The sequence below is a fragment of the Hippocampus guttulatus genome, chromosome 1 (assembly GCF_054856545.1).
Source record: "Hippocampus guttulatus isolate MCC_2025c chromosome 1, RoL_Hgut_1.0, whole genome shotgun sequence".
Taxonomy (NCBI): Eukaryota; Metazoa; Chordata; class Actinopteri; order Syngnathiformes; family Syngnathidae; genus Hippocampus; species Hippocampus guttulatus.
In genome coordinates this window covers 12,135,122-12,149,190 of record NC_141261.1, presented here as the reverse complement: position 1 = coordinate 12,149,190, position 14,069 = coordinate 12,135,122, and the positions used below count along the sequence as shown (strand labels likewise).

At 45.3% G+C, this 14,069-nt stretch overlaps 1 protein-coding gene across 2 annotated transcripts in view; it reads right to left on the bottom strand.

Moving 5' to 3' along the window:
• The window catches only part of kazna (kazrin, periplakin interacting protein a), a 121,278-nt gene that overhangs the window by 76,433 nt on the left and 30,776 nt on the right, over positions 1 to 14,069 (bottom strand). For both annotated transcript variants that reach the window (XM_086110018.1, XM_086110023.1), the window contains exon 3: positions 8,412 to 8,601. In XM_086110018.1, coding sequence (XP_085966144.1) covers positions 8,412 to 8,601 — 190 coding nt within the window. The remainder of the gene's footprint in view (positions 1 to 8,411; positions 8,602 to 14,069) is intronic.

Sequence of the window (14,069 nt, the reverse complement as noted above, 5' to 3'; positions counted from 1 at the left end):
CTTCTTCACCCCAGCAGGCACCAGCTGGCTGGACAGCATGCATGCTGATAAATGGACAATTTACAGCCGAATGAGTCACAGCTACCACACCTCACTTCAATAAACAATTCCGTCAATGAATGGAGTCTGGGAGCTTTAAATGGAATGTTCCCCAAAGATAGGTTGTTATTGTAATGCGGCAATCATTTTTAAATGGCCATAATCCCTCAAACTCAAACCCGCACCAGTTCACACTTGTCAGGAGTGAATGCACAAAAAGTGAATGCAAGATGTTTATTGACGAGCAGCCTTGCATTCAATAAAATCTGTTTTAGTTTTCTTGACACAAATATGTGACTATTTTGGCACTCGATTGGGTTTCTGTGGAGAAAGCCGTGAAACCGTTATCAAAGTGGTGTTTTCACGGCAAATATGTTTTTTTTTAAAAATGAAGAAGTAAATAAATCAATAAATAAAAAAAATAGGCCAGGACAATATTGCCTAAAAAGAAATTCTCGTTTTGATTTTTTCCCCACTTGATATTAAAAAATAATAATAATAACAAACAACAATGACAATTCAAAACCATCCATGCGGCCCTTGCATGTTCTTTCCTAGAGTTGTAAAACCATAGATAAACCACCCCGCTATTTCTCTTGAAATTGATGCATCAAAAGCAGAACGGTGAAGACGTTTAGAGTTGTGAGAGATTACCCCAAAATTCCACAAACTACCTTTATCCTAATTTAAAAAGTTTGGTATCATTGGAAAGCATTCGAAACAACATATGTATAATAATGATGTCAATTATTTTTAATTGATTACAGACATCCCTCATTTATCGTGGGGGTTACACCGTACAATTCGCCGAGGGTACTGGCAAAGAATGGCAATCTGAAGAGCTGAGAGAAGCATTTGAAAATGCTACACGCAGGGGCGGTTCTGGATCAATTTCACTGAGGGGGCCGGGCTGGGGCCAGGGGTTTTGATGGGGGGGGCACATTCAACCCAGGGCTAAAAAGACAGATTCGAAATCTTATTTGACTTTTTATTTCTTCAGACTTTGAAATTGTAGTCATAACATTACAGTGATGAGAAAAAAACAGTATTAGGAGGGCTAAAATGTCTGCAAGCGTAACAATACGCCGTGTCCATCTGTTGAGAATATTCAAGCCAGGGGGTGATATGGTACCAGCCTGCCGGGGACAAAAATTGCAAATACACTGAAGCTAGATGTTTTACATGCATATAATTATCCACATTTTAAAAGGCAATGTCTTATATATTGATCCTGTTAAATAAAAATTAAAATAAAAAGGGAGACTAAAAAAGTTACACACACACACACGCGCACACACACACGCGCACACACACACGCGCACACACAAACACGCGCGCGCACACACGCACACACACACGCACACGCGCACACACAAACACGCGCACGCACACGCGCGCACACACACACACGCGCGCGCACGCACACACAAGCAAATAGCACTCGTGTCGTGGTAATTTCCTTCTCTGCGGACTGCTTCTCATTTTCCCGCTCATTTTTAAGTGGCGCAGCGCACTAAAGGGTCCGACTAGAATGTTAAATCATGCACTTTGGTTCAACCTTTCGCGTCGGCGACTCGGCACGACTGCGTAATCTGCGCTCGGAGGGGGGACCACAGGGGGGGCCAGAATCGGTGCTACAGGGGCACTGGCCCCCGTTGCCCCCCCCCCCCCAGAACCGCCACTGGCTACACGTGAGTTACGATAGTTAACACGCCGCAAAATTGAGTCCCATGCCGCCGCGTCAGGTCTCGAAATAGACACAAACTCTTGCGTCTACTTTATTTTTCTGTTTCGTTCGTCTTCGGGGCTGTTGTGGCCGTTGCTCCCGATGGCATCTGTGTGTAAATGTGTGCCTATGCGCGCGTGTGTGGTAACGGGTCGATCGTGGGAGGTCGGTTGATCGAAAAGTAGATCCTGTACAGTAGGACTGCAGGGAGCCAACGTAGTCATTTTGAGTAGGCTAATATAGCCCATATAGATACATACAGAGTGTGTTGCCTTCATTAACTCATTCACTCCCAAAGACGTTTTTAAACGTCTTTTCAGACTTGGTCTAGAATTGGCTGGTACTGAATGAGGTTTTTAATTTTCTGCGGCTCCAGACATATTTGTTTTTGCGGGGTTTTTTTGGTCCAAAATGGCTCTTTCAACATTTTGGGTTGCCGACCCCTGGTACAGACTGTACAAGGTTGAAGTGTCTGTCAGCAAAGGTGAGCAACTTCTCTTCCTACTTGTTACCCGGTATAAGAACAGCTATGCTAAATGGAAGCTCTGTCTTTGAAACTGGAGCTTCAGACAAAGCGAATAGGTTCATGCCAGACCCAGCAAAAGACGTACGACACCAAGACAAGCCCAAACAATACTGCAGCAGCATTCATCACATCAAACACATACGGTATGAGCCTCCCGGAAATGGGACAGAGGACAGAAATAAATAAGGCTCACATCCATTCCATCTCCATACAAGTGGCAGAAATGAGATGAACAAGAGAAATGTCATTTTGCCATTTCTGCTGCCACAGTCGCGAGCACGGATGCACCGCACTGTGGATAATTGGTGACAATATCTTCAAAGGCCCCGCGGCGAACCCTATACAAGCCATTCTCCTCTTTTGCCTGCACTCTCCATCATATCACACTACCGGCACCGGGGTGGCTCCGTGCTTGACAAACGCCCACATTTCTCAGTTGATTCGGGTGTCAAACGGTTGCGGCCACAGAGCAGGCCACTTGACTTTGAGCATGCGGGTGATCGGATATATGAATGAGATATCACTTTTTTTGTCCAACTTGTGATGCTTTCGTTGTTGCGGGGCAATGACAGATCCAAAATACATTAATCTCCTCCACTGTATCGGAAGGACTAATTTGTTTTGTCGAGCCTTTGGCTAAACAGCAACAAAAAAGTAGGCCATGGAGACTAATGAGACATCATAGTTGTTCCAATAGGGGGGGACTACAAAGTTTCCTCATCATGTTAGGATGACTTTAAATCATTTGTCTATAACTCAATTTGGCTTGTCACCTTCTGGGATGTACAGAATAATAAATGCCTTGGCATTTATACTGCACGTTATTTCTGGTCCATTTTCATAGGACACCGCAACTTTGGCGTCACATTTGCATTCGAGTGCAGTGGACCTGCTACTGCCAAACAACCTCAGATTTGTTTGGTTTTGTTTGTTTTTTTGTTGTTTTTTTGGGGGGGGGGGGACATTTGTAAATTGAGTACTTGAGTTTCCCTTTTTTTTCAATGCAAAAAAAAAGGCCCACTTTGCTTAACTATCAACAAAATAACAACAAACTGCATTTTTTCCAGTGCAAAGGGCTCTCTTGCATACAAATTACGATTCAAAGACTGCACAAAACTTCTCAGCAAGAAACCAACAAGAAGTGCAAAAACTAATGTTCTGGTGATTGGTAATATTACAACTTCAAACTACAGTCGACCCCTGCGTGTTCACAGTTCGGCACCTGTGGATTCGTATATTTGCAGATTTTTCTTTTTTGCTTTATTTCATATTTTACATCTCCCCCCCCCCCCGTGAATTCCTCTCCACCTCTTTGTCCCAATTTTTCATGGAAAATGTATATTGAATGTTTATCTGCTTTATTTTTTTGGGGGGGGGGTTGATTTTTCGGGGGGAAGGTTGGATGAAAAAAATTCACATTTTCCCAATTTTTGTTTTCAATTCCATCCATCCATTCATTTTCCGATCCGCTTTATCCTCACAAGGGTCGCGGGGGGTGCTGGAGCCTATCCCAGCTGTCTTCGGGTAGTAGGCGGGGGACACTCTGAACCGGTTGCCAGCCAATGACAGGGCACACAGAGACTAACACCCATCCGCGCTCTCACTCACACCTAGGGACAATTTGGAGTGTTCAATCAGCCTGCCATGCATGTTTTGGGAATGTGGGAGGAAACCGGAGTACCCGCAGAAAACCCACGCAGGCATGGGGAGAACATGCAAACTCCAGGAAGGCCGTACTGTGAGGTCGACGCGCTAACCACTCCACCATTGGGCCGCCCTTTTGAAATACAACTTTCTTTTTTTAAAATAATTGATTAAGGGGCCACTCGGCGCGTGGTCGTGGACCACATCTATTTGCACATTCCAAAGTAACAGTATTCTTATGCGAGTACAATTTTTGCCCGCTCTACCCACCTCTGACTCAATGGCAACATTAAATACGCAGCACACTCAGCGAGCTGGACCATCTGCTTCTGCATTAAGTGTGCAGAGAGAAATACGTTTGGAAAGACACAGAGGGATCCACATTTACATATCGGAGAGCCACTGGATGAAAATCATCAAAACATAGCAAAACATTTCCGAGAGGCTTTCCTATCCGTCTGCAAGGAAGGTTTACTCGAGTCGAGACAAAGATTTGAGAATAAAGATGTGGGTTTGTGGTGCCAGAGTAACGTCTTTCCTCCGAGACGACACCCGATGACCACATCGGGGTGTGAGAGCAACAGTGATGTGAGTACACACCCAATTTGTGGTTAAGACTAAGTTAAAAAGTTTTCGGGTGGCTTGTAAATCAAAATGTCACGGCCGTTTCCCGCTCTCTCGCTCTCCAGTGATTTCAACATGGACAGTGATTTAAATGGGTGTGAAGCATACGGTGTGCTTCCTGATTAGCCTCATTCATCATCAAAATGCATTACAGGCAACTAATTGCGACATTCATTCACACGTTCACCTTTTAGTCTTGTCAATTATGGCAACGCGGGTCGTTCCATTTGGAATGCCATCTTCGGAGGGCGGCAACTCCTTCCTGAATCCAAGATTCATTCTGCACCAGGAGAACGACGTCAGCCAAAGGAAATCGTTTTTGTGGTCTTTCCCTGAGTGAGGGAATGAGTAGTCATATAAGCAGAAACTGCCAAATAAATGTTTTACTAATCCTGCCAAAAAACCTGAGACCCTGGAAAAGACGATCCTATTTTGTTTCCCATTGTAAAGTGGAATTCCAATACCATCTAAAATAACGAATAACACATTTTCACATCTAATTGACCACTGACATGCATGACTGCGCTGTCCTAAAATCTTTCTCCTTTTTTTTTGGGGGGGGGGGGGATTTATTTCCATAGTTATTCCACACCAAACGCTTCTGTGAGTGACAGCAAGTTTAAACCCGGTCCCCTGCGCATGTAAAAAAAAGGCATCAAAATAATGGCATGTTATAAAATGTCAGGGGTAGAAAAAAATGCTAGTCAAGCAAAACCTTGTCACCTGAATTCAGGAAATTGTACACCTCAAGAAATCGGACGTGATTTTGGCAGTACCACAACCAATCACCGATAAACAAACGTAAAGCGGTCCGAGCAAAGGGACGCGCCTTCATGCGGAATGTTTCAGCATTGGGAAACGCTCGACATGGACAAAAGTAGTTGGGAGGTCTATTCTTTCCACTGCTGCCTTTGCCAAACTTGAAGCCACATAAGCAAAATCCGCAGACGTGGGATGTCAGCCACCCTGTCCTAAATATTTCCTGAGAAAAAGTTCAAACTAAACTCGCCTGTAGCCAAGAATGATGTCATGTCCAGATCAACATAAGAATTAAAAATGCAATACTTGCGAGCGCTTTCCACTGAAATGTCACGATTGCCGTTACTACGCTCTGCAGTCTAACTAGAGTTTTAACATTTAAATGTGACACCTTATTAATGATGAATGTAGACGAGTAATTCCCCCGTGCTAAATAATATCATTGGGCTCATTCAGCTCTGATCTTCCGCTGAACACTCTCATGAAGATGAATATTATACATTTGGGTTCTCCACCACAACGAGGAATAAAACAGAGGTTAGTCCTGAAAGCAGAGGTGTGAGTAAGTCACATATGTCATATTTCGTGGCCATACATTAAAAAGTCCAACTTTTCATGAAGTGGCTAAGAGCACATACACAGATAAGAGGATACATTCATCAGTGATAATTTTACAGTCTGAGTCCTGCGAGTCCCAGGGACTTGCTGATCAGAAAAGTACGAGTCCGATTATGCATTTAGAGAGTCCCAAATTTCGAATTCTGAAATGGTCTACTTATTCACTTGCATATGATAACACAAACAACATCAATATACATTGATAATAGGTTTATTTCTTACAAACAAATGCTGCAAAAATTTAAATAATTCAGGCAAGATGATTATCGCAAAAAACTATCCAACTTTAGCTGCTTCCTCTCTGATATCTCCGCAATAAACTTTCGCAACACTTGTTTTAACGTGACACGACTTGGCAATCGTCTGCTTTCCACGCGGTGAAGGCCGATCTCGCCAACCTCGTCTCGCGAGAACGGAAATCTCGTCGCGCGAGATTACTTAACACAAGATCAAAACAACAACGGCGGCGATGATCAAACTGCGATCATTGCTGGAAAAAAGATTTATCGTAGTTTTTTTTTTTTTTTGACTGAGAAATGTCCTTGCGTCCGAAAAACGCACATTATTTGGAAATGTGCGTCTGGCGGGAAAATTATGCGTCTAAGACGCGGGACGCAGAGGTAACGAGATGGCCGATTCATTCATTCATTCATTTTCCGAACCGCGTTATCCTCACAAGGGTTGTGTGGGGGGGGGGGGGGTGCCGAAGCCTATCTCAGCCCTCTTCGGGCAGTAGGCGGGGGACACCCTGAACCGGTTGCCAGCCAATCACAGGGCACACAGAAACGCTCACACTCACACCCAGGGATAATTTGGAGTGTACAATCAGCCTGCCATGCATGTTTTTGGAACATGGGTGCAAACCAGAGTACCCGGAGAAAACCCACGCAAGCACAAGGAGAACATGCAAACTCCACACAGGAAGGTCGGAGCTGGAATCGAACCCGGTACCTCTGCACTGTGAAGTCAACGTCCTCGCCACTCGACTACCGCGCTACCTAAGGGGATACAGATTGATAATTTTTCACGGTGCGGCACAATATTACTTGTAGGTAGAAGCGATGTAATTGAAGCAAGCGCATCCTGCTGGCGAGGTGGCCGCTTGCTTCTGTTGCTGTGCTGCCAGGTAGCACCTGCAACCACTCTTCCCTCAGGACTCGCGCTGCGCCGGCTGCGCAATGAACCGGCGACCCTTCGCGCGCACTTCCCTTTCCAAATGTAGCCACTGATGATAAATGACCTAATCGAGCGAGCCCCAGCCATTACTCGCCTACACCTCGGGTGGTAAAGGACAGCTCCGGGGAGAAAGAGCAGATAACGAGAGCTGGGCATGTAGCAAAAAAAAATTAACGCGTTTGACAAAGAGTGGAAAAGGTAAGAAGGTCAAATTAAAGCAGGGACATGACTGAATCGTGTGCAAACTGGGGAGTACAAAGGCACTCAGTGGCAGACCCAAGATCCACGCATCTGCTTCTTTTGGGCACAAAGAGAAGTCGAAATAATTGAGTTGAATGTCATTTTTGTCACTGAACATGATGAACCTTGCGGGCATCATTTCATCTAAGCAGCCAAGCAGTTCGAGGGACAATGACATCAGCGCTCTCAGAGGAATGCTTGTCGTGTCTCTCTCTCTCACACACACACACACACACACACAGCTATGGTAACAGCAGGATTGTTAATGTGTACTGGAGTTAAAGGGCCACTTTCAAAGCAAAACATCCAAATAAAAAATGGGGGCATAGGTACCCAAAGCAATTGACAACAGAGCAATTTAAAAGTCACCGAGTGTGTTCTGCCCCGGCCGTGTTTCCTTCTAATCGAGGTCAACAAGCACGACATGACTTGTAGTCACATAGCAGAGAATGCTGGCGTGTGTGTGTGTGTGTGTGTATGTGCCAGGATTTGGTAGGCCAAGCATGCTTATGTCACCAACCATGTGTAAATACACACATCTGTCCAACTGAGTATATGAACGTAGAAAAAGGGGCAAACAACAGCACACAAAACACTGGACAAGCATTCTACAGACTGGGCAACTATTCAAGAGCTCTCGGTAACAGTAACCCACGGCAACCTGAAAGCCACCCACCTCTTTGGGACACACAGATCCATCGGGCAGTATAGGGCAGAATGAATGGACTGGCAGCCCAGAGTGCGAGGAGAGACACACCCACACTCACACACACAAAAAGAGTGTGTAACTTCACCCGCACCGGCCCCTACCAAAGTGCAGCACTACCCCCTCTTCAAGGTTCACAAGGTTAATTATTCAACACGACAGGGGAGGGAGGCAAGGGGGGGGGGGGGTGGACACAAGCGGGCAGAAACGTCACATCTCTTTTGTTCAACCCAACCACTCATTAATTGTGTCCGTTTCCTAACAGTTTGCAGCACGTGTTCTGCGCGTCATCGTACGATACGAACCGCATCGGCATGCGTCTCCGCTTCCACTCGCCGCCCGTGTTGTCTCACCGTTGTGATTGTGCTGCAGGGTCTCAAGCATGCTGCCGGAAGGGTCAGCGGCCCCCAGCTCGGTCAGTCTGCGGCTGGTGGCGCTCAGTTCCGAGCGCAAGTTGGTCACCTCTTGGCTGGCCGATTGAATGGCCCCGTCGATGCGCTGAGCCAGCTGCTTGTTGTCATCCATCATTTTCAGGATTTTTGCCTGCGGAGAGGAGAATCCGGAAAAGGTGTCATGCTGTCAAGTTGTGCATTTCCAGCGGAGGCAAATAAATCCTTCTTTTGGTCTTTTGAGGAGGAAGCCAAGTTAAATCCTCGAAGCAGTTTGTCCTTTCGCTTGCAAAGAGTCATCCACTTCTGGGGAAATCTGCCGGAGGGACCGTGTGTGCGTGTGACTGTGTTTGTGTGCGCGTGTGTATGTGTTGCAAGAGTGTCAGTGCAGCCTGTGACTTCAGTAAGCACATGTGCGTAAGTGTTAGCCTGCACCGCCCCTCATGGATCGCGCTGACTGTTGAAAGGACACAGAGCATTGAGATGACAGGCACCTTTTTTAAATGGACTGTACCACTTGCGCCGAGAGTCAGGGGGGGGGGGGAGTAGGCTACTCTTACGAGCTCAGGCAAGTCACGAGTGTTTTGTGAAGATACTGCTCTGAGGTTGTGGTAAATAATGTTTGAAGTGAAACCACAAAACAGTAATCTTACCAACTGTGGGAAAAGTCATGAAAGCGAAATTAAGTGTGGCCTCTTCCTCCTTCTCTGTGCGTGTCCTTCCCTCAGCGTTCGACAGGAAGGGGGACTTATTTGTTTGACAAATCAGGTGGAGCAAGGTGAAACACAAGCAAACTTCCTTCAGCAAGGTAAACCCTCTTGTTTTGATGCGGAGTGGCATTTGCGTGCATCCAAATGGATAGTGTATCCCTTTGGAAAAAAAACTGTGGAAAGATAAGAGGGGGGTCAATTTTACTTTGTTAAAAAAAATGTGAAACAACCGGAGACAATGAACCACTGAAGTGTCACGTGGCCAACCAGGCCATTAATAATGCTGATTAATTGTGTCAATTCCCCCACGTAGGGCGGCCCGGTAGTCCAGTGGTTAGCACATCGACTTCACAGTGCAGAGGTACCGGGTTCAATTCCAGCTCCGGCCTCCCTGTGTGGAGTTTGCATGTTCTCCCCGGGCCTGCGTGGGTTTTCTCCGGGTACTCCGGTTTCCTCCCACATTCCAAAAACATGCATGGCAGGCTGATTGAACTCTCTAAAATTGTCCCTAGGTGTGAATGTGATCGTTGATGGTTGTTTGTCTCTGTGTGCCCTGCGATTGGCTGGCAACCGATTCAGGCTGTCCCCCGCCTACTGCCTGAAGACGGCTGGGATAGGCTCCAGCACCCCCCGCGAGTGAGGATTAAGCGGTTCGGAAAATGGATGGATGGATGGAATTACCACGTAAAATATAAACATAAAGCTTTGGTGGGTTTCATGAAAATGTGTTATTTCATCGCTGTACAGCCTGAGAGAATAAGATTTGCAGCTAGTATGTACCTCATATGAAGCCATTGTACTTTGTACATGGGAAACATCTAACATCGTTAAACTTGTAATGCCAATCACAGTTGATTGCTGTGTGTTTTTGATCAAGATTTTTCTGTCTGTCATTCTTTTATTGCTTTATTTATCGAACTATACATGTGAAATATATATTTTTGTGTGGGGCCCGACGGATCATAATGTAATTGTTTATTTCATTCAATATGTTCCGGGGGTAGCACAGTAGTCGACTGGTTAGCACATCGGCCTCACATTGGCGAGGTGCAGGGTTCGATTCTGTGTGGAGTTTGCATGTTCTCCCCGTGCCTGTGTGAGCTTTCTGCGGGTACTCCGGTTTACTCCCACATTCCAAAAGCATGCAAGGCGGATTCCAAATTGTCCCTCAGTGTGATTGTGAGCGCAAATGGTTTTTCATTTATCGATCGGCTGGCAACCAGTTCAGGGTGTCCCCCCGCCTACTGCCCGAAGACAGATGGCATAGGCTCCAACACACCCACGACCCTTGGTGAGGATAAGAGGATTAGAAAATGGATGGATGGATGTTACAGTCCATGATGTTGCGCGTTGCAGCCATAAAATTCAGTTTCAACATCTTCTCCTTCTCGTGTAATCAATCAAATATAGGATGAACATGATTTGCAAATCATGGTATTCTGCCTTTATGTATGTTGAACACAACATCCCGACTTCATTGGAATTGGGTGTGTACAACAGTAAAATCAAATTAGTTTGTGGACTAAAAGTTGAATTATACACTTTACACTGTCAAGATATGTATTTCATCAAAATGCCTCCTCCTAGAGGACCTCGACCCTGATCGATGCCTGCTCATCCCACAGGAGTTGAGTACAATAAACGCCCCCAACCATTGATATAGTATGTCCTTAATGTCGAGATGGTCTGCCGGCTGCTATTGATTAAGTCGACTGTGGTCATCCATTGTTTCCACAATAGATTCTATACCTTGTTCATTGTCACCATATCATTCTTAAAATCATCCGCCGGTGCATCATCATCAATATGAAATAAGAAAATAATTTGCATCAATGTTTCATATTCCCATCATCGCAAGCACTGGATTCAACCTCCAATGGCTTGCGGTTCATTTGTGATTCAAGATTAAATTTACTGTCTATCTTTGAGATGACATGGCACTAATATGCCATCGCTGAAGTCGGAGGTCTTGAATGCGTGTGCTGGTCAGTGGAGTGAATCAGTGCCTGGTGGCGTAAGAGCGGTAATTAGTGAGCGTGGCGGGGTTTAGATTAGCATGTGAATGGAAGCAGTGGCGAGCGGACTCAGTAGTCCGCAGCCATCCTTTATTGTGCTATAGTCGAGGATCTGTCACTCTGCAGACATTTTGCAGCCAAGACAAGGCACCGACTCTCGTCATGAAATCAAAGCGCACTATGGACACTTAAAAACAACAATTATTAAGACGCTGTGAATGTTTCTTTTATTTTTTTTTCTTCCCCTTTCACAAAGTAGAGCTGAATTGTGTTGCTAAGCAATAACATTACACAGTGAAGGTATTTGCTGCCTGGCAACAATACAAAATGAAATTTATTCTTTGCAAGTCATAGAACAAATGTGTGCAGTTCAAGGCAACCGAGGCGAGTATCTACTGTAGCCGCATAAAATGATAAATATACTATTTTGTTTGCTGTCAATCAGGTGAAGAGTGAGTTGATGGTTTTCGTCATTATCGTGATGTACGGATGATGTGCTGTATGTCACTTTAAACAAGGAGTTGTAAAAGTTGTGTTGTTGTTAGACATGATACAAAGTACGGAGTGTTGTAAAGACTTTGAGTCATTAATCTAGAACACAAAAAGTCTTGTTGACACACGTTTCCATTTGTTTAAGCGAGGGTGGAGAGGCTACAGGCGGGGATGTGTTACTGGAAAGTGATGTGGCGATTTTCATTTCCATGACACATTTTTCAACTCTCAGCTGAGCCTTTGGCCACATCCTCCTCATCTCAGGTTCCCAATTTCAACAAGGAACACAAACGGTGATGACAGAATTTTGGGGCTAATCCCAACACCGATGACTACAATGTAAATCGAACATTTGGAGCCCTATTTTGGTCGGCTGGCACCCTTGCGATCGGTTTTAAAATGGGCTTGGCTTCATTTTTGTGCCAGCGCAAGTCAAACTTCTCTTCTTCATGGAGTTGCCTCACCCTTGACTTATCTGACAATTTGGTAAGCCACATTTAGTCTGCGCTCGACGTCAAAACGGGTGCAGCATCATTTTCGTGCCGGGGCGGTGGTCTAATTCAGCGTCTTTGTGAATTTGGTAGACGCGCTACGCTGCTCTGGGCGTTCCTGCCCGACCACCCCACGCATCTGCAAATATTTTTTCCCAAAAGTCGACTAGATTTTAGACTAAACACGACTGTGTGTCAAAATGTTGGCTCCAGTTCCACACGACCTTGAAGGATTGAAGTTTTAGAGGTAAGATCAGGGGGACAGGTTACTCACAGCGTTTTCATAGGAAGAATTTGGACAACGTTGTCATCCGCATGCAAGACTCACGATTATACCGCTTTGTAGATTGTTGTCTTGTAAATGTACGTTTGTAAATATCACGCCAACACATACATGTTGTCTGAACAACAAACAAAACAATCAGCAAACGAAACCCCAAAAGTAGCTTGCCCCTGACATTTTAACAAGTAAAAGTAGATCGTTGGCTGTTGGCCTAAAGCGATAACAGATGGATCCATTTTCCTGATGAAAAGGGAGCGTGGCTGCACATCTGATCATGAATGTTGTGCTAAATAAAACCTCCGCGTAGGTGTGAGTGAGCTATCACATGGAGTTTGGTTAAATCTTAGGTCGCTGTGCATCTGCATGTATGTCTGCCTCTGTGGCTGTGCGTGTTTGAGAGAGAGAAAAAGTGGAGGACGGCGAGGGAAGGAGGGAGTATAATTGTGTGTTTCAGGTTGAAGGCGGCTCTTGTCTCCTCTGCTCAGTATTCAGCAGCTGTCATTTTTGTGACAAGGATTGAGAGATGCTCTGTTTGGGGGGCCTGAAGCTGGCTCCTTTATGCAGCTATTCTCGACCAATTTCCTTCAGAAAGCCTCACACGACAGATGACACGCATGATTTTCTACAACACGGATGCAACGACATGACATTGAAGTTAATTTTGACAGACATGCTTATGAGGGAAAATTAGTCAATTACTGTCACCCCTGCATATTTGCAGCTCACCATTTACAAATGCACCAATCCCACTAGCCCCGCCCTTTGTGGAATCAATCCCGTTATTCACTGAAAAAGTCAGCAATTTGTAGGTTTTTTTTGCTCCGTTTGAAACCTTGCACTGAAAAAATCCGCTGTTCCTCTCAAGGGTCGCAGGGCGTGCTGGAGCCTATCCCAGCTGTCTCCAGGGTACACCCTGAGCTGGTTGCCAGCCAATCGCAGGGCACACGTAGACAAACATCCACCTAGGGACAATTTAGAATGTGTCATGAACGTGGAATGAATGTGGGTGGAAACCACAGCACCCAGAGAAAACCCACGCAGGCACGGGGAGAACATGCAAACTCCACATAGGAAGGCCGGAGCCGGAATCGAGCGCAGCACCTCTGCACTGTGAAGCCAACTCGCTAACCTGTCAACCACTGGGCCGCCCGTGTCGAATTTTCTCAATTTTATTTTGTCAAGTGGCTGCGCACAATGCAATCATTTAACGCACTACTGTATATACTCTGCTTCAATTACTTCAACGCACACAATTCAACTTCACTCAGAATTCTTAGCGATCAAGAGATCAGATACTATGCCCACTCCTGATCTGGAAAAGAACTGACAAAATGTAGCGAATGAATCTTAACCGAATTGACATGTTAGGAAACGTTGGTTCATTTCTGTGCACCTTATTTGAGAATGCCTTCAAATTGCCAAAATGGATTTCAAAACATGGATGGGTTTGGCATCCAAACGAGGAAAAATATTGCGGTTCCATTTGAGAAGATGGGCTGAAAGTTGTGATTAAAAAAAAAGAAAAAAGAAACTGTCTTGCAGAGACTAATCCAAATTGTGCCAATTGGAAGATAAAGCGGTAATGTTTGAGGAAGCCGACGAGCTGTTAACAGTCAAGTCCAGAGGGCGAC